General features: G+C 42.5%; 1 protein-coding gene and 1 long non-coding RNA gene across 3 annotated transcripts; one reads left to right on the top strand and one right to left on the bottom strand.

Moving 5' to 3' along the window:
* The first annotated feature begins 3,321 nt into the window (after window positions 1–3,321).
* On the top strand, window positions 3,322–9,636 carry B2m (beta-2-microglobulin). 2 transcript variants are annotated; one of them, XM_005006080.3, is made up of 4 exons: window positions 3,322–3,520; window positions 6,367–6,645; window positions 7,305–7,332; window positions 8,306–9,636. In XM_005006080.3, the coding sequence occupies exons 1-3, from the start codon at window positions 3,436–3,438 to the stop codon at window positions 7,316–7,318; spliced, it is 378 nt and encodes a 125-aa protein (XP_005006137.1). In that variant the 5' UTR covers window positions 3,322–3,435; the 3' UTR covers window positions 7,319–7,332; window positions 8,306–9,636.
* LOC134476393 (uncharacterized) lies at window positions 5,836–13,247 on the bottom strand. Its single transcript, XR_010047991.1, has 2 exons — window positions 12,291–13,247; window positions 5,836–7,813 (listed from the first exon to the last, which is right to left on the bottom strand). It is a non-coding gene; the product is annotated as an uncharacterized LOC134476393 (long non-coding RNA).

Genomic DNA, 13,247 nt, shown 5'->3' with positions numbered 1-13,247 from the left:
AACATATCCCAGATATGTCATTTTTTGTTGAGATATCTGGGTCGTATGTTGGGGTACCTTTTAACTTCTTCCTGTTGGAAAACTGAGCCTTAAGGGGCTGGGGATTTAGCTCAGCGGCATAAGCACCTGCCTTGCAAGCAGGCAGTCGTGAGTTCGATCCTTGGTACCGATAAAAATGAAAAAGACAAAAAAAAAAAATGAAAAAAAAAAAAAAAAAAAAAAAAAAAAAAAAGAAAACTGAGCCTTAACAGTGCCAGTAACAGTGCTGAGGCTACAAGTGAGAAGGTCATCTATGTACGGTAATAGGCCTCCATTTTTGAACTTTAAGTCTCTCAGGTTTGAGCTAAGACCATGAAAACAAATTAATTACCTTTATGGGAGGGGTATCTTTAAAACACTGAGACAAGATAGTCCAAGTATACTGTTGGTGAAGTTCTGTTTGGGAATCTTCCTATTCAAAGGCAAACATGTATTGAGAGTTAGGATCCATGGGGATAGAAAGAAAGGCATCTTTGAGATCTAGGATGGAGAACCATTTAATATCGCCTGGGCTCTGTGTTAAAAGGCTGAATGGGTCTGATACTAATGGGTGAGTCAGGACCATTGCCTCACTTGTGCCTTTGACATCTTATACTAGGCGATATTCTTTTGGTACCTTGATTATTGGTAAAGTGGGTGTATTGCATGGGGATTGGCATGGTACCACCAACTCTGTAGCCAAAAACTTATCAATAGTGGGCTTTTCCCCTTGCCTAGCTCCTTTCTTTAGGAAATACTACCACTGTATATAACATATGTAAGCATACGGAGGGTGGGGGCAGCAGAGACCACCAGATTTGAGTAAAGGTAATTGGTGTGGAATTTATTAGACCTGAGAGCAATAAGACCCCCTCCCCCACACACACACAGAAAGCCACCTTCCCCAAACAAAGAGAAGTGTGTCCCTGTTATGGGGACGGAGAGAAAAAGATGGGACATTAGGCAGGAAGATTCCAGTAAACATCTGGGGTCAAAGTTCTCTGGCGGTTTGTATTTTAGTGGGCAGTGTCCTTGAAGTATCCGGTATAAATTCGAGGTGTCCTCAGATGGCCCAGGATCTGCAAAATTCTTTGTCTTATCTTATTTTCTTCCCTGTGCTTACTGATGATAACCTTGGATGCTGATCTGAATTTCCGCGAAGAGTAGTACTTCTGCTGGCCAGCCCCTGAGGACTGGAAGAGCCAGGTCCTTATGCTGCGAGGATATGGATTTGGGTTCTTCGGCTGAATGACTGGAATGTTTTGGCTTTTATTTTGTTTGCTTGTTTTTGGTACCAGGGATTAAACTCATGACCTTGTGCTTGCCAGGCAGGTGCTTATGCTGCTGAGCTAAATCCCCAGCCCTGGAGTTGTTGTGACAGCCCTCCCTGGGGTGCCATCATACTATTATAGATAGCTATATTAGGTTCTGAGTTCAGTTTCTCATACCAAAAACAAAACAAAACAAAACAAAACAAAAAAAAGCCATCTCTGAGAGATTCTGTTAAATGGTCATTTTCAAAGTTTGCCCTCTAGTAAAACAGTACTCTTATCTTTTAAAAGTTTTATTTTCTTTTTCAGCCTCACTATTCAAATCATATAATAAATAGCAATCTAAGAAAAATACAGGAGATCCCCACATTCAGAAAACTGAAAACAAAAATTTGTCATTACTGCTTCTATTCCCCCCAGTATTAGGACTTGAACACGGCCTCAGTCCATGCTAGGCAAGTGCTCCGGCAGCCCTCGCCCTTCCACTGTTTTGTTTGGTTTTGGAAATGGGGTATCACTCTGTTGATCAGGTTGGTCTCGAGCTCCTGAGTTCAAGTGATCTTCCTACTTCAGCCTCATGAATAGCTGGGACTATAGGTGTGTATCTCTGGGTCTGGCTTTTTTACTATATATGTGTTTTTTTTTTCCCAAATTGCTTTTTAAATTGATTTTTCTAAGAGAATAGTGCTGAATCTAAATTTAAATTTAATATTACCCTCTGATGTAAATAAGGAGCTGAGAGTCAAACATAGCTCTGTCTCTTCCTATATTCCTAAAGCACTTTCTAGTACAATTCAGCACAATATTTTCTAGTACAATTTTATACTAGTGCTTCAGGCCTGAAACAGGTTAAAGGAGTTTTTTGGGGAAGGGTGGCAGAAGTGTCTTAATACATGACTTTATGCATAAAAATTATTCTTAAACTTCAGAGTTACAGAAAGGGCTCAAAGAAGAACAAGTTAAATAATAATTTTAGTTTTTAAAAAAATCTTTTTGAACACTATGTACTAGGAACTGTAAGATTACCTCTGTGCATTATCTTATTTTATTAGGTCTGTGGCGAGTATTCCATTCTCTGTTGTAGACCTGACCTCCACGATACGGACTGTTAAGAGTTTTTAAAACATTGAAAGATCCAGGAAGTACCCTCCTTGGGGAAGCCCAGCTCAAATCCCTTCAACTGAAACTGTGGTGATTTCCAAGATCCTCTAGGTCTCTAGCATCACTTCTGCTTTTCTCTGTCTCACTCAGTAACGACCCCTGGACTTGGTCACTGTGTAAGGGCAGCTTTACATTCACAGTGTAGGTTTTCTAAGCGAATTTGCCTGTCGGTGTCATCTTCTTATAGTGGAGTGTTTAACTTCCTTGTTGGGCCCTCCGCAGAAGCAGCCTAAGCTCTTCCTGGAACTGTGAAGCTCTTTGTCCCAAAGCATAAATGCCACGGGAGTCCCATGCATACAATTAGTTGGGGGTAATTCATCTAGTACCCTGCTGTGGAGCAGGAAATTCTAGCTGGTATCATGAAAATAAAAATATCCCTGAAGGGGTCTGGAACTCTACAGGTTTAAAGCAGTTATTCCTTTCACTATTAGGGTCCTGCCCATCCCTATCACAGAACAAAGAAAGTTACTTAAACTATAGTGAGGAGGACAGAACTTCCCCTCAAGATTTTCCCTACAGGGATTCAAGTGGCAAGAAGGCTCTGGACGGTTCTCTGAGGATAGCTCAATTTTTCTTTCTGCTTTCAGGTTTCAGGAATGAGAAGTGCACGTAGTGGGTCCTTCGCTGGCTGGAGAAAGGCTGACAAGTCAGCCTCTCTGGGGCCACTTGGCAAAGCGCGGGTGCTAGAGGAGGGGATGTGCGGTCCGGTGTCCCGACCTAGACGCTCATCCCTGATCCGAGGTCGTCGAGGTACAGACAGAGGCCCACCCTGTCAGTCTGTGCAGTCGTAAGCATCACGAGCCTTTATAGGAAAATGAAAGTGAAAACCGGAAAGTCCCTTCTCTCTAACCTCTCTCGGCGACGCGGACCAGGAGACTGGTGACGCCCCCTGCGGGCCGGGCCCTGATTGGCCGGGGCGCACGGGGTATATAAAGCCCGAGCGAGCGCAGAGCGCGCTATAACGCGGTTCTTTGGAACCAGCAGGATGGCCCGCTCCGCGGCTCTGGTTTCGCTGGCCCTGCTGGCTGTGCTGGCCCTGCTGAGCTTGCCGGCTGTGGACGCCGTCCTCCGTGAGTGTCCCCCCTGCGCCGCCCATTCCCCGGCAGCTGTGCCTCTACAGTCTTGCTCAGGGGGGATCGCTGGGTGCTGCTCCGTGACGGGTCGAGCCCCGTGGAGCTGCCCGGGGTGAGGGTGGAGGGCCCGGGACGCGCTCTTCCTGTCCCCCTGGGGGGGGGGGGGCATCGGGGCGCGAAGTCTGCGCGGATCTTGAGCTGTGGGTGCGGCCCGGGGTGGGAGATTGCGTGGAGCGGTGTGGGGTTCAGGGGTCTGCGCCAGCCAGGTCTGCTGCCACTGGTTGCGTCCCGACCCGCGTGGGAAGGGAAACACCGCGTGGAGGGCGCAGACGGGGCTTCACACCCGCTCAGCAGGAGCTCGTCCTCGTCACTCCGCGCTTTCGAAATGCATAAGCCCGGGGCTGCGGGCTGTGCGGGGGGGCGGGGGGGGGCTTACGGACTTTGCCACTTTGGAAAATGTGCGTCGGAGGTCAGTCGTAGGGCCCTCGCGTCTCGGGAATGAGGAAACCGAGGTGCCTAGGTGTCAGGTAATTTAGTAACACGGGATGAATGACAATTGGCATTGAAATTAAACTCGATTAGTGCCTGTTTTCCCAAGTTTTTCTGCGCTTCCCGTGTGAGCCTGGGTGAGGCCAGAGGGGCCCTTGTTTTTTCTGCACACAGGGTTTCCTTTTTCTTTGGCTTCTTGCCCGGGTAGTTCCAAGATAAGTGCAGCTTCTACTTTCGGTTTTGAGAAACTGAGTATTTGTCAAAGGCAGAAAGACTGTAAAACATAAAGGTCATTTCAGATACTTAACAAAACTGCCCACCACACTCAAGATTTTGATCTTCTCTTCCTTCCCCTTCCCTTCTCTTCCCTTCTTTTTCTTTTCTTTTTGTACTGAGGTTTTTTAAGCCAGGTGTGCGCTAACCCAGAGCTACACCCACAATCCTTTTTATTTTTACTTTTTTATTTTGAGGTGGAGATCTTCCTGAATTGTTCAGGGTGGTCTTACACTTGAGAACCTCCTGCCTCAGCCTCCCGAGTAACTGGAATTACAGAAATTTATGTACTTTCTAAATAACTAACGATATACTGGACCCTCACAAAATCCCCAAGAACAGCATGTTGACCAAGGGAAAAGACTATGCATTTGAACCCAGTTTATTTATAAAATAAAGAATAATGTATATATCATCATCATTATTGATATTTGTTGTTGATTATAGATGTGATTTTAAAAAATAACCTGAAAAAAAAATAACAACCTGTCACAAAAAAATCTTATTCTGACAGTTTTCCAAGTAATGCATACCATGTGTAGTTTTGGAAGATACATAAAAATCTTTTAATAGTGATTGCCTCTAAAAGTCTTATTTTCTTCCCATCCTACGTATGCAGTTTTTTGTTTCTCTGTGGGCATGAATTAATTTTTCAGCAGAATTTTGGTAGTTTAAAATAATTTTTTAGCTGTGCATGGTAGCATATGCCTATAATCCAAGCAGTCTGAGAGGCTCAGGCAAAAGAATCAAGTTTAAGCCCAGCCCCAGCAAATCAACAATTTACTGAAACCTTGTCTCAAAATAAGAAAATAATAAAAGTGGAGAAGGGCTGGGGAGTGTGGCTTCCTGCAGAGGTCCTGGGTTCAATCCCAATACTAAAAAAAAAAAGTAACCTGGCCTGGGGTGCACATCTGTAATCCCAGTACTTGGGAGTCTGAGGCAGAAGAATCATTGTGAGTTTGAGGCCAACCTGGGCTACATAGTAAGTTTAGGACCAGCCTGAATTACAGTGAGATCCTGTAAAAAAAAGAAAAGAAAAAACAGTATATTTATATATTTGTATTGATGTCAGTCTGTATACTTTTGCACAGTAATACTTATCTACGTTTTGGATGTGAAATTTAGAAGTAGAATTTATAATTTTTTTTCCACTTTCCCATGAATGATCTAGTCATGTACTGCATTTTGTAAACCATTGTTCTATAATATGAGGTAATAGGGGAGCGGCTAATTAGAAATACAGATCCCAAACTTGGAAATCTAAGCAAGGAAGTACTGTTAATGATATCTGCTACTTACGGGGTAATTGCTGTGCACTAGGCGCTGTGTTAAGACATTTAATTTGTATTAGGAAGCCGGAGGGATATCGTATGGATGTAGGCAGGAGAAAAAGCCAAAAAGGAAGGGAGTTAACCTGAGAACACAAAGGCTGAAGCCATGTATAATGTGAGTAATTCGATGTGTCTGCTGTGGAGGGGGTGTGAATGAGAAATTAAATTTGAAAAGGAAGTTGGGACCTTGAGTGATAGAGTAAGAAATTCAACAGATGCTGAGAAGACATTAAAGGTTCTTTTATTTACTTATTTTGAAAAGTTCTTAAAACGTCAGTACAGCTGGGTGTAGTGACATAGGCCTGCAATCCCAGTACTTGAGAGACTGAGACAGGGGAACCCCATGAGTTTGAGGCCAGCCTGGATTACATGGTAAATTCAACACCAGCTTGAACTAGATCATCTCAAAAAACTGACCAAACAAACAAAGCACAGAATAAAAAAAAAAAACTTCAATATAATCTTCAGAGACAAAGATACTACCAGAAATTTCCTAGGGGAAAAAAAATCCAAAAGACATGTATAAGAAAATGATGTGGAAAAGATTATGGTTTATTTCTCAAAACAGAGGTAGTATTTGGGTAAAGTTGAAGGCAGTTTGAGAATGGAAGTGAATGCAAATGGCGAATGGAAATGAAATTGAGAGAAATAGATGATCAAATTGTTTTTGTCTGATGTGGTTGGAGACCAAATTAGTCCCAACTAAAATACTCTGACGATTCTCCATTGTTTTTTCCATATGTTTCTTAGATGCCCCAAGGGTTCAAGTGTATTCCCGTCACCCAGCAGAAAATGGAAAGCAGAATTTCATCAACTGCTATGTATCTGGATTCCATCCACCCCAGATTGAAGTCGAATTGCTGAAGAATGGGAAGAAGATAGACAATGTGGAGATGTCAGACCTTTCTTTCAGCAAGGACTGGACTTTCTATCTCCTGGTGCATGCTGCCTTTACACCCAATGACAGTGACGAATATTCTTGCAGAGTTTCACACATCACTCTGAGTGAACCCAAGATAGTCAAATGGGGTAAGTTTTCAAATTCTTTTCTTACCCAGGTGTGGTGGTGCATGCCTATCTGTAATCCTAGCACTTGGAGGCTGAGGAGGGGATCACAAGCTCGAGGCCCATCTGTATTATATGAGAGTCCCTGTCTCAAAACCAAAAAAATAAAACCTAAATAAACAAACATAAAACTTTCCTTAGCTTTGAAGTTGTATCAGAAATTCTGCAAACTGGGATCTGCGATTTTTAGGGAATATTCTGAAAGCATAATGAGAAGCACCTGCCGAGAGGTCTCTGTCCAGCTTGTTCCGTGAGCCAGGAATGTCCCTCCAGTGAACAGAGAGCAGCAACAGTGTTCACATGAGCACAGGCACTCATTGCTGTCTGGTGGCTTTCCTGCAACCAGCTGGACGCTGGGCAGCATGGAGTGCCTCAGGGGGGCACAGAGCTTGCCCTGCAGCCCCACTCTCCCGACATGACAGAACTGTGGACTTCTGCAGTGCTCTTGGGCTAGGTTTGGCTGTGAGGCAGGCAGGGGTGGGTCCTAATGGAGAATTCTAAACTAGTGTCCAAGATTAGGAACAGTGGCTTGTGCTGGCAGCTTTACTGCTAACAGTTTTGGACATTTGTAAGTATACAGTATTTTAAAAGTAAAACAATGTTTTCTATTTTCTTTTTCATAGATCCAAACAAGTAACTCGAATCATGAAGGTGAGTTTTTTTAAATCTTAAATTTTGTTTTGTTTCAGTAGCTGAGAGACTATTTATAGACAGCTGCAACATGGTAAGCCTCACTGTAGGAAAGATGTAAATTAGACTAGCATGTCAGCGGCAAAAAGAGTCCCACCAGGTCACATTGCCTTCTGTGAAGTGGCATTAAGAGAATGTGTGGTTACAAGTGTGGCTCTGCCAACATCTGTGCTCTAAAGGCAGGGCAGAACCGCTGTGAGTGTGGGGGCAGGACAGAAGTGCCAGTTACCACGCCACGTGTGAGAGTTTGATCTTTCTTTGGCCATTTATGGCATTTCTGAGGAGGAGGCTTTTAGAAAAGGACTCCCCCCTTCCTTTACTTGGCAATTACTTTGTTCTTCGTCTAAAACAGCGGGTGACACTGTTCTGAAGACTTCTTCCATCTCTTGATTAGCCTCAGTGAGGGCTCAGTGTGTTTGTTTTCCAGAGGCTCTCAAGCCACCTGACAAAAAAATGGAAAAATGGTTGTAAATCCATGGAAAGATACAATAGATGTATCTACAGGAGTTATAGAAGCATGAACCAGAGATGAAACTGGACTTGTCTGAATCTTCTATTGGAGTACAGTGGTAGAAAATCCAGTTTTTCCAGTGAAATTCTATGGTGTTGATGTTAAAAACCCATTCAAATCTGCTGAATTCTAAAACAGGGAAACTGATTTGAGAAAGCATAAGAGAAATTGAGTCCTCTGCTCAGTCACATGGGTACTGAATGGTAGAGTCAGAGTTCAAATTTTACTGCCAGCATTGTTTCAAGTTTTAGACGCACCAAATGGATGTGCTCTTTGTGATGTGTATGTAGAATCACTTGCAGCTAGTTCTTATGAAGAGCAATCTACATAATAGAAATTAGGTAGATTTGTGATGAAATCTGTAATCCAAATAAAGTAATCATTTATTAACCTTCTCTTTTCTTTTTTTATTTCCGTTTTCAGATTTGAAGACACTTCAATTTGGAACAGGACTAATACCAAATTATTTCTTTGCTTTTTAAAAATTGATAAGTTTATATGCCTTATGCATCCAGTAAGAAAATTATAATGACATTAATTTAGGCATTATCTTTCTGTATAATTTTATTTTGGGCTCTCTCTGCATGTTTGCCCTTCCATGTAGCCTAGACTTTCGGGAAAGAAACCCCTGATTAGGGCCAGGGATATAAAGCTCAGCCAGCACAGTGCCTGCCTGGCAAGTATGAGTTCTATTCCTCTTACTAAAAAAACCCCAACAAAACCTTGAATACTAACATTTGGGTCTTAAGTATATTAAAAGAAATAATAAGACCTTTGATTAGAAATCTTATCTGTGGAAAATATTTTAATACTTTGGAGAACCACAAGAAAGGCTGGTTTCAAAAAAATCTATTTTCTTTTAACAGTGATTGGGCTTGAAGTTAGGGCCTTCTATGTACCAGGCAAGCACTGTATCACTGAGCTACATCAGTTGCTCCTAAAAGCTTTACTGAATATGATTTAAAGTAACCATTGATTATATTGTTGCAGAAAAATCATTATCAAACTGAATGGAAGACTTTGCAGTGGGGAGCATAGGCTGGTGGGAAACAGTTCCAAATCACCAAAAATTAGTCAGTTTAGAGTTCAGTTTAAATTCAATTTGTAAACAGGAAATATAAGGCTAGAGGGCGGAGGTGGGGTGGAGAGGGGTGGAAGTGGTGGTGTTTAGCTTGTCTACCTAGCAACCACAAGATATGAGTTTGGTCCCTGGTACAAAAAAGAAGAAAAAAGAAATTCAAGGCTGATAGCAAGTTATATGGCAAGCAAGCTAGTTCTAAGTAGATTCCTGGGAAGGAGGGAAGGGGTAAGGGGGTATGTATAAAGCAATAGAATTAAATGTCTCCTTGACTGGGCCAGTGTGTCTCAAACATGAAGTTACTGAAGCAAATTGGAAACAATGTATATTTTTGTAAGGAAACCACAAGCCTTGCATCTGGACACAGGGAAGTTGATCCAGGTTATGAGAGAAGCAGCTGCATGCACACAGTCAAGGCTGACAATTTAGCAGGCTAACTACATGACAAGCAGCAGAAGCACAGTCACAGGCCACTAATTGATTTTTTAAAAACTTTTGTGCCTAGATTCAAACTCATGAACTCATGCTTGTGAGGCAGTTGCTGTACCCACTGAGCTATATCCTCAGCCTCACTGATTATTTTTAACTTTGCTATAAATGTCTGTAAGTTTGGTATTCTGTAACTGTGCTCTTTCACAATATGCCAAGCCTTCATTAAAATCGTGTATCTTATTAATTGGGTGTAGTTATTTGTCTTGGGTCCTCTACAACTTGGATGATGAATGAGCCAGGCATGGTGGCACACATCTGTAATCCCAGCACTTAGGAGGCCGAGGTGGGAGAATCACTGTGAATTTGCGACCAGTCTAGGCTATGCAGTGAGTTTGTTTTGGAGATAGTGAGCCCCTGTCTCAAAAAGAAACACCTAAAAAAACAAAACAAAAAGCCCAGGCAGCGGAGGACACAGTTGGGAAGCACTAAGCTGAATTGATGCTCATTGCAGTAATGTGCAGGCTTCTCTTACCCATTTCCTTTTGGCTCACTTCCTCTTTTTACTGTTTTCAAAAGACAAAAATAAAAACAAAAACGCACAGATTTTCCTGACACACAGTGTCATAGAATTATTTGAAGTGGCTTTCTAGGTATCCTTAGCTGTCTCCTCATATGCATTCCATTTTCATCATTTGAAGAGCCAGTGAATGTCACAGGTCAGGTTTGTGTAGAAGAAGCCTCTGAGCCAAGGATCCAGCTCAACTGACATAAAGAAAGGGCTCTCAGGAAAAAACAGTAAGGGAGAGGGCCATAAAGACCTGAATGGGAAGGAGCCAAGGGGCTGGCCTTGGACGACTCATATCCTGTCTTCAGTTATACAGGATTGGGGGATGGCATGAAATAAGTACTTAGGTACTTTCCAGTAGTTGAGGGTAATGTGCAGGTGCTAGTTGTTTGCAACAAAATATATAAAAGCTGGGGATGGGCTTACAGAGATCAGGTGGGGTTATGGTGGTGCTTCAGTGAGTTTCCTATATGGGGCCTAAAACATAAGCAATTCCACATTCTTATTACAGATTCAAAGTTTCTAAGGGGCTAGCATGAAAATGTGAACACTAGTGGACTTTTAAGCTTAAATCGTAATTTCACGAGGAACTGGGAAATTGCTGACTCCGCCCTTTGTTTTTGTACTGGCTTTTGAACTTGGCCTCACACTTGCCAGGCAGACGCTATGCAGCTGAGCTATATCCCCAGCTCTCAGCCCTGTTTGGGATACGGTTTCATTGCTCCACAACAGTCCACTGTGGTTGGGGGCTTGGTCCACAGGGTACTGGGTGGTGGTGAAACCTTTAAGAGATGGGGCGTAATGAGTGGTTCTTCAGTAATTGGAGTTATACTCTAAGAAGATAGTGCTGAGACCCTCTGAGTTCTCCTGAGGGTTATTATAACTTTTATAATAAGCAAGCCCTCCTGTCTCCCATGCTTGCGCCTCCATTTTCCTTGGAACTATGAGGTTGCGTAGGTAAGGAGCAGCCCTTGCCATGGAACCTGTGAGATGCTGCTTGGTCCTGGAACCTCCAAAATTGTGAGCTAAATAAACCCATGTAAGTAATCTGTGGTGGATATTTTGTTGCAGTGATACAAAGCTGACTAATAAGCTCACCATATCTATAAAACGGGATAATTTTTCCTGTAACATGAAATTACTACATGTTCACTCATTCAGTAAAAAATGGCGCATCTACTCCCAGTCAGGTGCTGTGACATGGTGGTTCTGGGCCTGGGATGGCAGTGAGAAAGTTTCCACAAGATACACTCCTCTAGTTAACTGCTGATGTCCTGTGCATCTTTGTTTTCACAGTTTACTAGAATAAATTACCCCAAACCATAGCAAGGAAATATAAGGAAAAGCTTCTTTACACAGAGCTGCTGAACTTCTCTTTACTGAGCTTAAATACAAGGCAAACATGTGCTCTGAGCAGTTCTACTGAGCACAGGCCTACATGCAAACATCAGGTAGCCTCTGGATTTCTGAGAAGGCACTTCTTAGGGAATTCATCAACTCTAGGTGCACATTTAGGTGCTCCCAGTCCTTCCTTTGTCAAAATTCTTACTTTATTTCTCTCAATCTTTCCTGATCTCAGTTTCTGTATCTGTAAAATGAGTTGTAACTGGCGATGGTACAAGTTGCTTGTGTAAGAGCATTATTTGCAAGATTTATTTGCTAGATTTCCAGCGTAGAGACTCAGTGTGAAGCTCAGGCTTGTCAGACTGAGGTGGGCACAGTCTCTAGGAACCTGGGGTAGATTAGAGATTTCAAGCCAAGTCAGATTCAAGATTCTTTTTTTTTTTTAACCTTTAAAATAACAATTGTTTTTTGGTGGCTGTTTCACTAACATAACTGTAACAGGCTGCAGGGATTGATGTAAAGAAGCACCAGACTGTTGTGAACCAGGGGCACTGGAGACTAAAAGGCAAGCTATCTTGATGGTGTAGGTGGCAGTGATGGTGAACCTTTTAGAGCTTTCAGTGATAGCAAATAGCCACCTGCAGCACATGTGGTTTGCCACCACTGGTGCAGGGTGTCATTTTCTGAGCTCCAACAACGACTCAGATTCAGTTAGTATTGTTGGCTTTGTTGTCACTATTTGAAATGGTGAAAAGTCTCTAGATAATATTCCAAAAGCAAACAAAAAACCAAAATACAGCCTGTTTTGAATTGTAATGTAATGGTAGTTACATACTTGGAAAATTCAGTGTATAAGATACAAAAAAGTATGGTGACTATTTAAAATCATTGCATAATTTTACATATTACATACTAAGTATTTTATTAAATTATTACATATTGCCATTAACACTCCTCCAAATACTCCCCCCTATTTCAACCATACTTACCTTTCTTGCCACTATCTGCAGCAGCTCTGGAAGTCCTCTTTTGTGTCCTGGCTGCCTCCTTGTCCTGAATCAATTAAAAAACTTTCAGCTTCAGGGAAGAACCAGAAGTTACATGATGCCAGATCCAGGGAATGTTTTCATTTGACAGAATGTGAAGTAGCACAAACAATCCTGGCAACTCCAGTGCAATGTGTTGTTCAGGATCCATGGTTGATGGCACACTGTAAAACACCCCTCAAAACCTGAGCTTACAAACGACTGACTGCGCTGCACAAGTTGGGATTTATCACACACATGGTTACTACCGTTCAAGGGACTGCTGCTTCTTTTGAAGACCCCTGCCTTTCTGTTGGATGGCACTTGGCAGCAGTAGTCATTGTATTTTTAAATCACTCTTTTTATGTAAATTAACCTGGCATAGAAAATACTCTGTAAATATTCAAGAAATAAAAACTCCTGAAAAATAAAAGTTTTGCTGGGCGTGGTGGCACATGCCTGTAATCCCAGTACCCAGGAGGCTGAGGCAGGAGGATCCTAGCAAGTTCGAGACCAGCCTGGACTACAAAGTGAGCTCCAGGCCAGCTTGAACTGCACAGTGAGATCCTGTCTCAAAAAGATTAAAAAAAAAAAAAAAGTTTTATATGAAACTGTAAGTCCAGTTGTATAAACAGACTCCAGGATCCCGGACTCTCGGTCCCTAAATACTACAAGTAACTTCATTGGAACAACCAAAAACTGCCCCACTCATTTTCAAACATCGCCTAAAGAGAAACGTTGCGTGGTGTGGAAAGGCGAATTGCTGATCTAATCTGTGGGGCATGCATGGGTGGGACAGCGAGTTGCGCTTCTGCTTTCTGGGAATAGGAGGGCCTTCCAAAAAGGAAGTAAGAACGAGCCAAGTTCCCTTTCCTAACCTGAAGCAGGGTGTTCGACCTGGAGACTGGTGACGAACCTTGG

The sequence above is a fragment of the Cavia porcellus genome, unplaced genomic scaffold (assembly GCF_034190915.1).
Source record: "Cavia porcellus strain 051 isolate PalLab524CR breed Dunkin Hartley unplaced genomic scaffold, mCavPor4.1 scaffold_6, whole genome shotgun sequence".
Lineage (NCBI taxonomy): Eukaryota > Metazoa > Chordata > Mammalia > Rodentia > Caviidae > Cavia > Cavia porcellus.
Note: the sequence above shows the minus strand (reverse complement) of the source record. Positions and strands in the feature narration are given on the sequence as shown.

What these genes read in the sequence shown, in the direction of transcription:
- B2m (XM_005006080.3), top strand. Translation starts at nt 3,436, where the DNA reads ATGGCCCGCTCCGCGGCTCTGGTTTCGCTGGCCCTGCTGGCTGTGCTG. An exon ending in GGCTGTGGACGCCGTCCTCC is followed by an intron (nt 3,521 to 6,366) that starts GTGAGTGTCCCC and finishes TATGTTTCTTAG; the next exon opens with ATGCCCCAAGGGTTCAAGTG.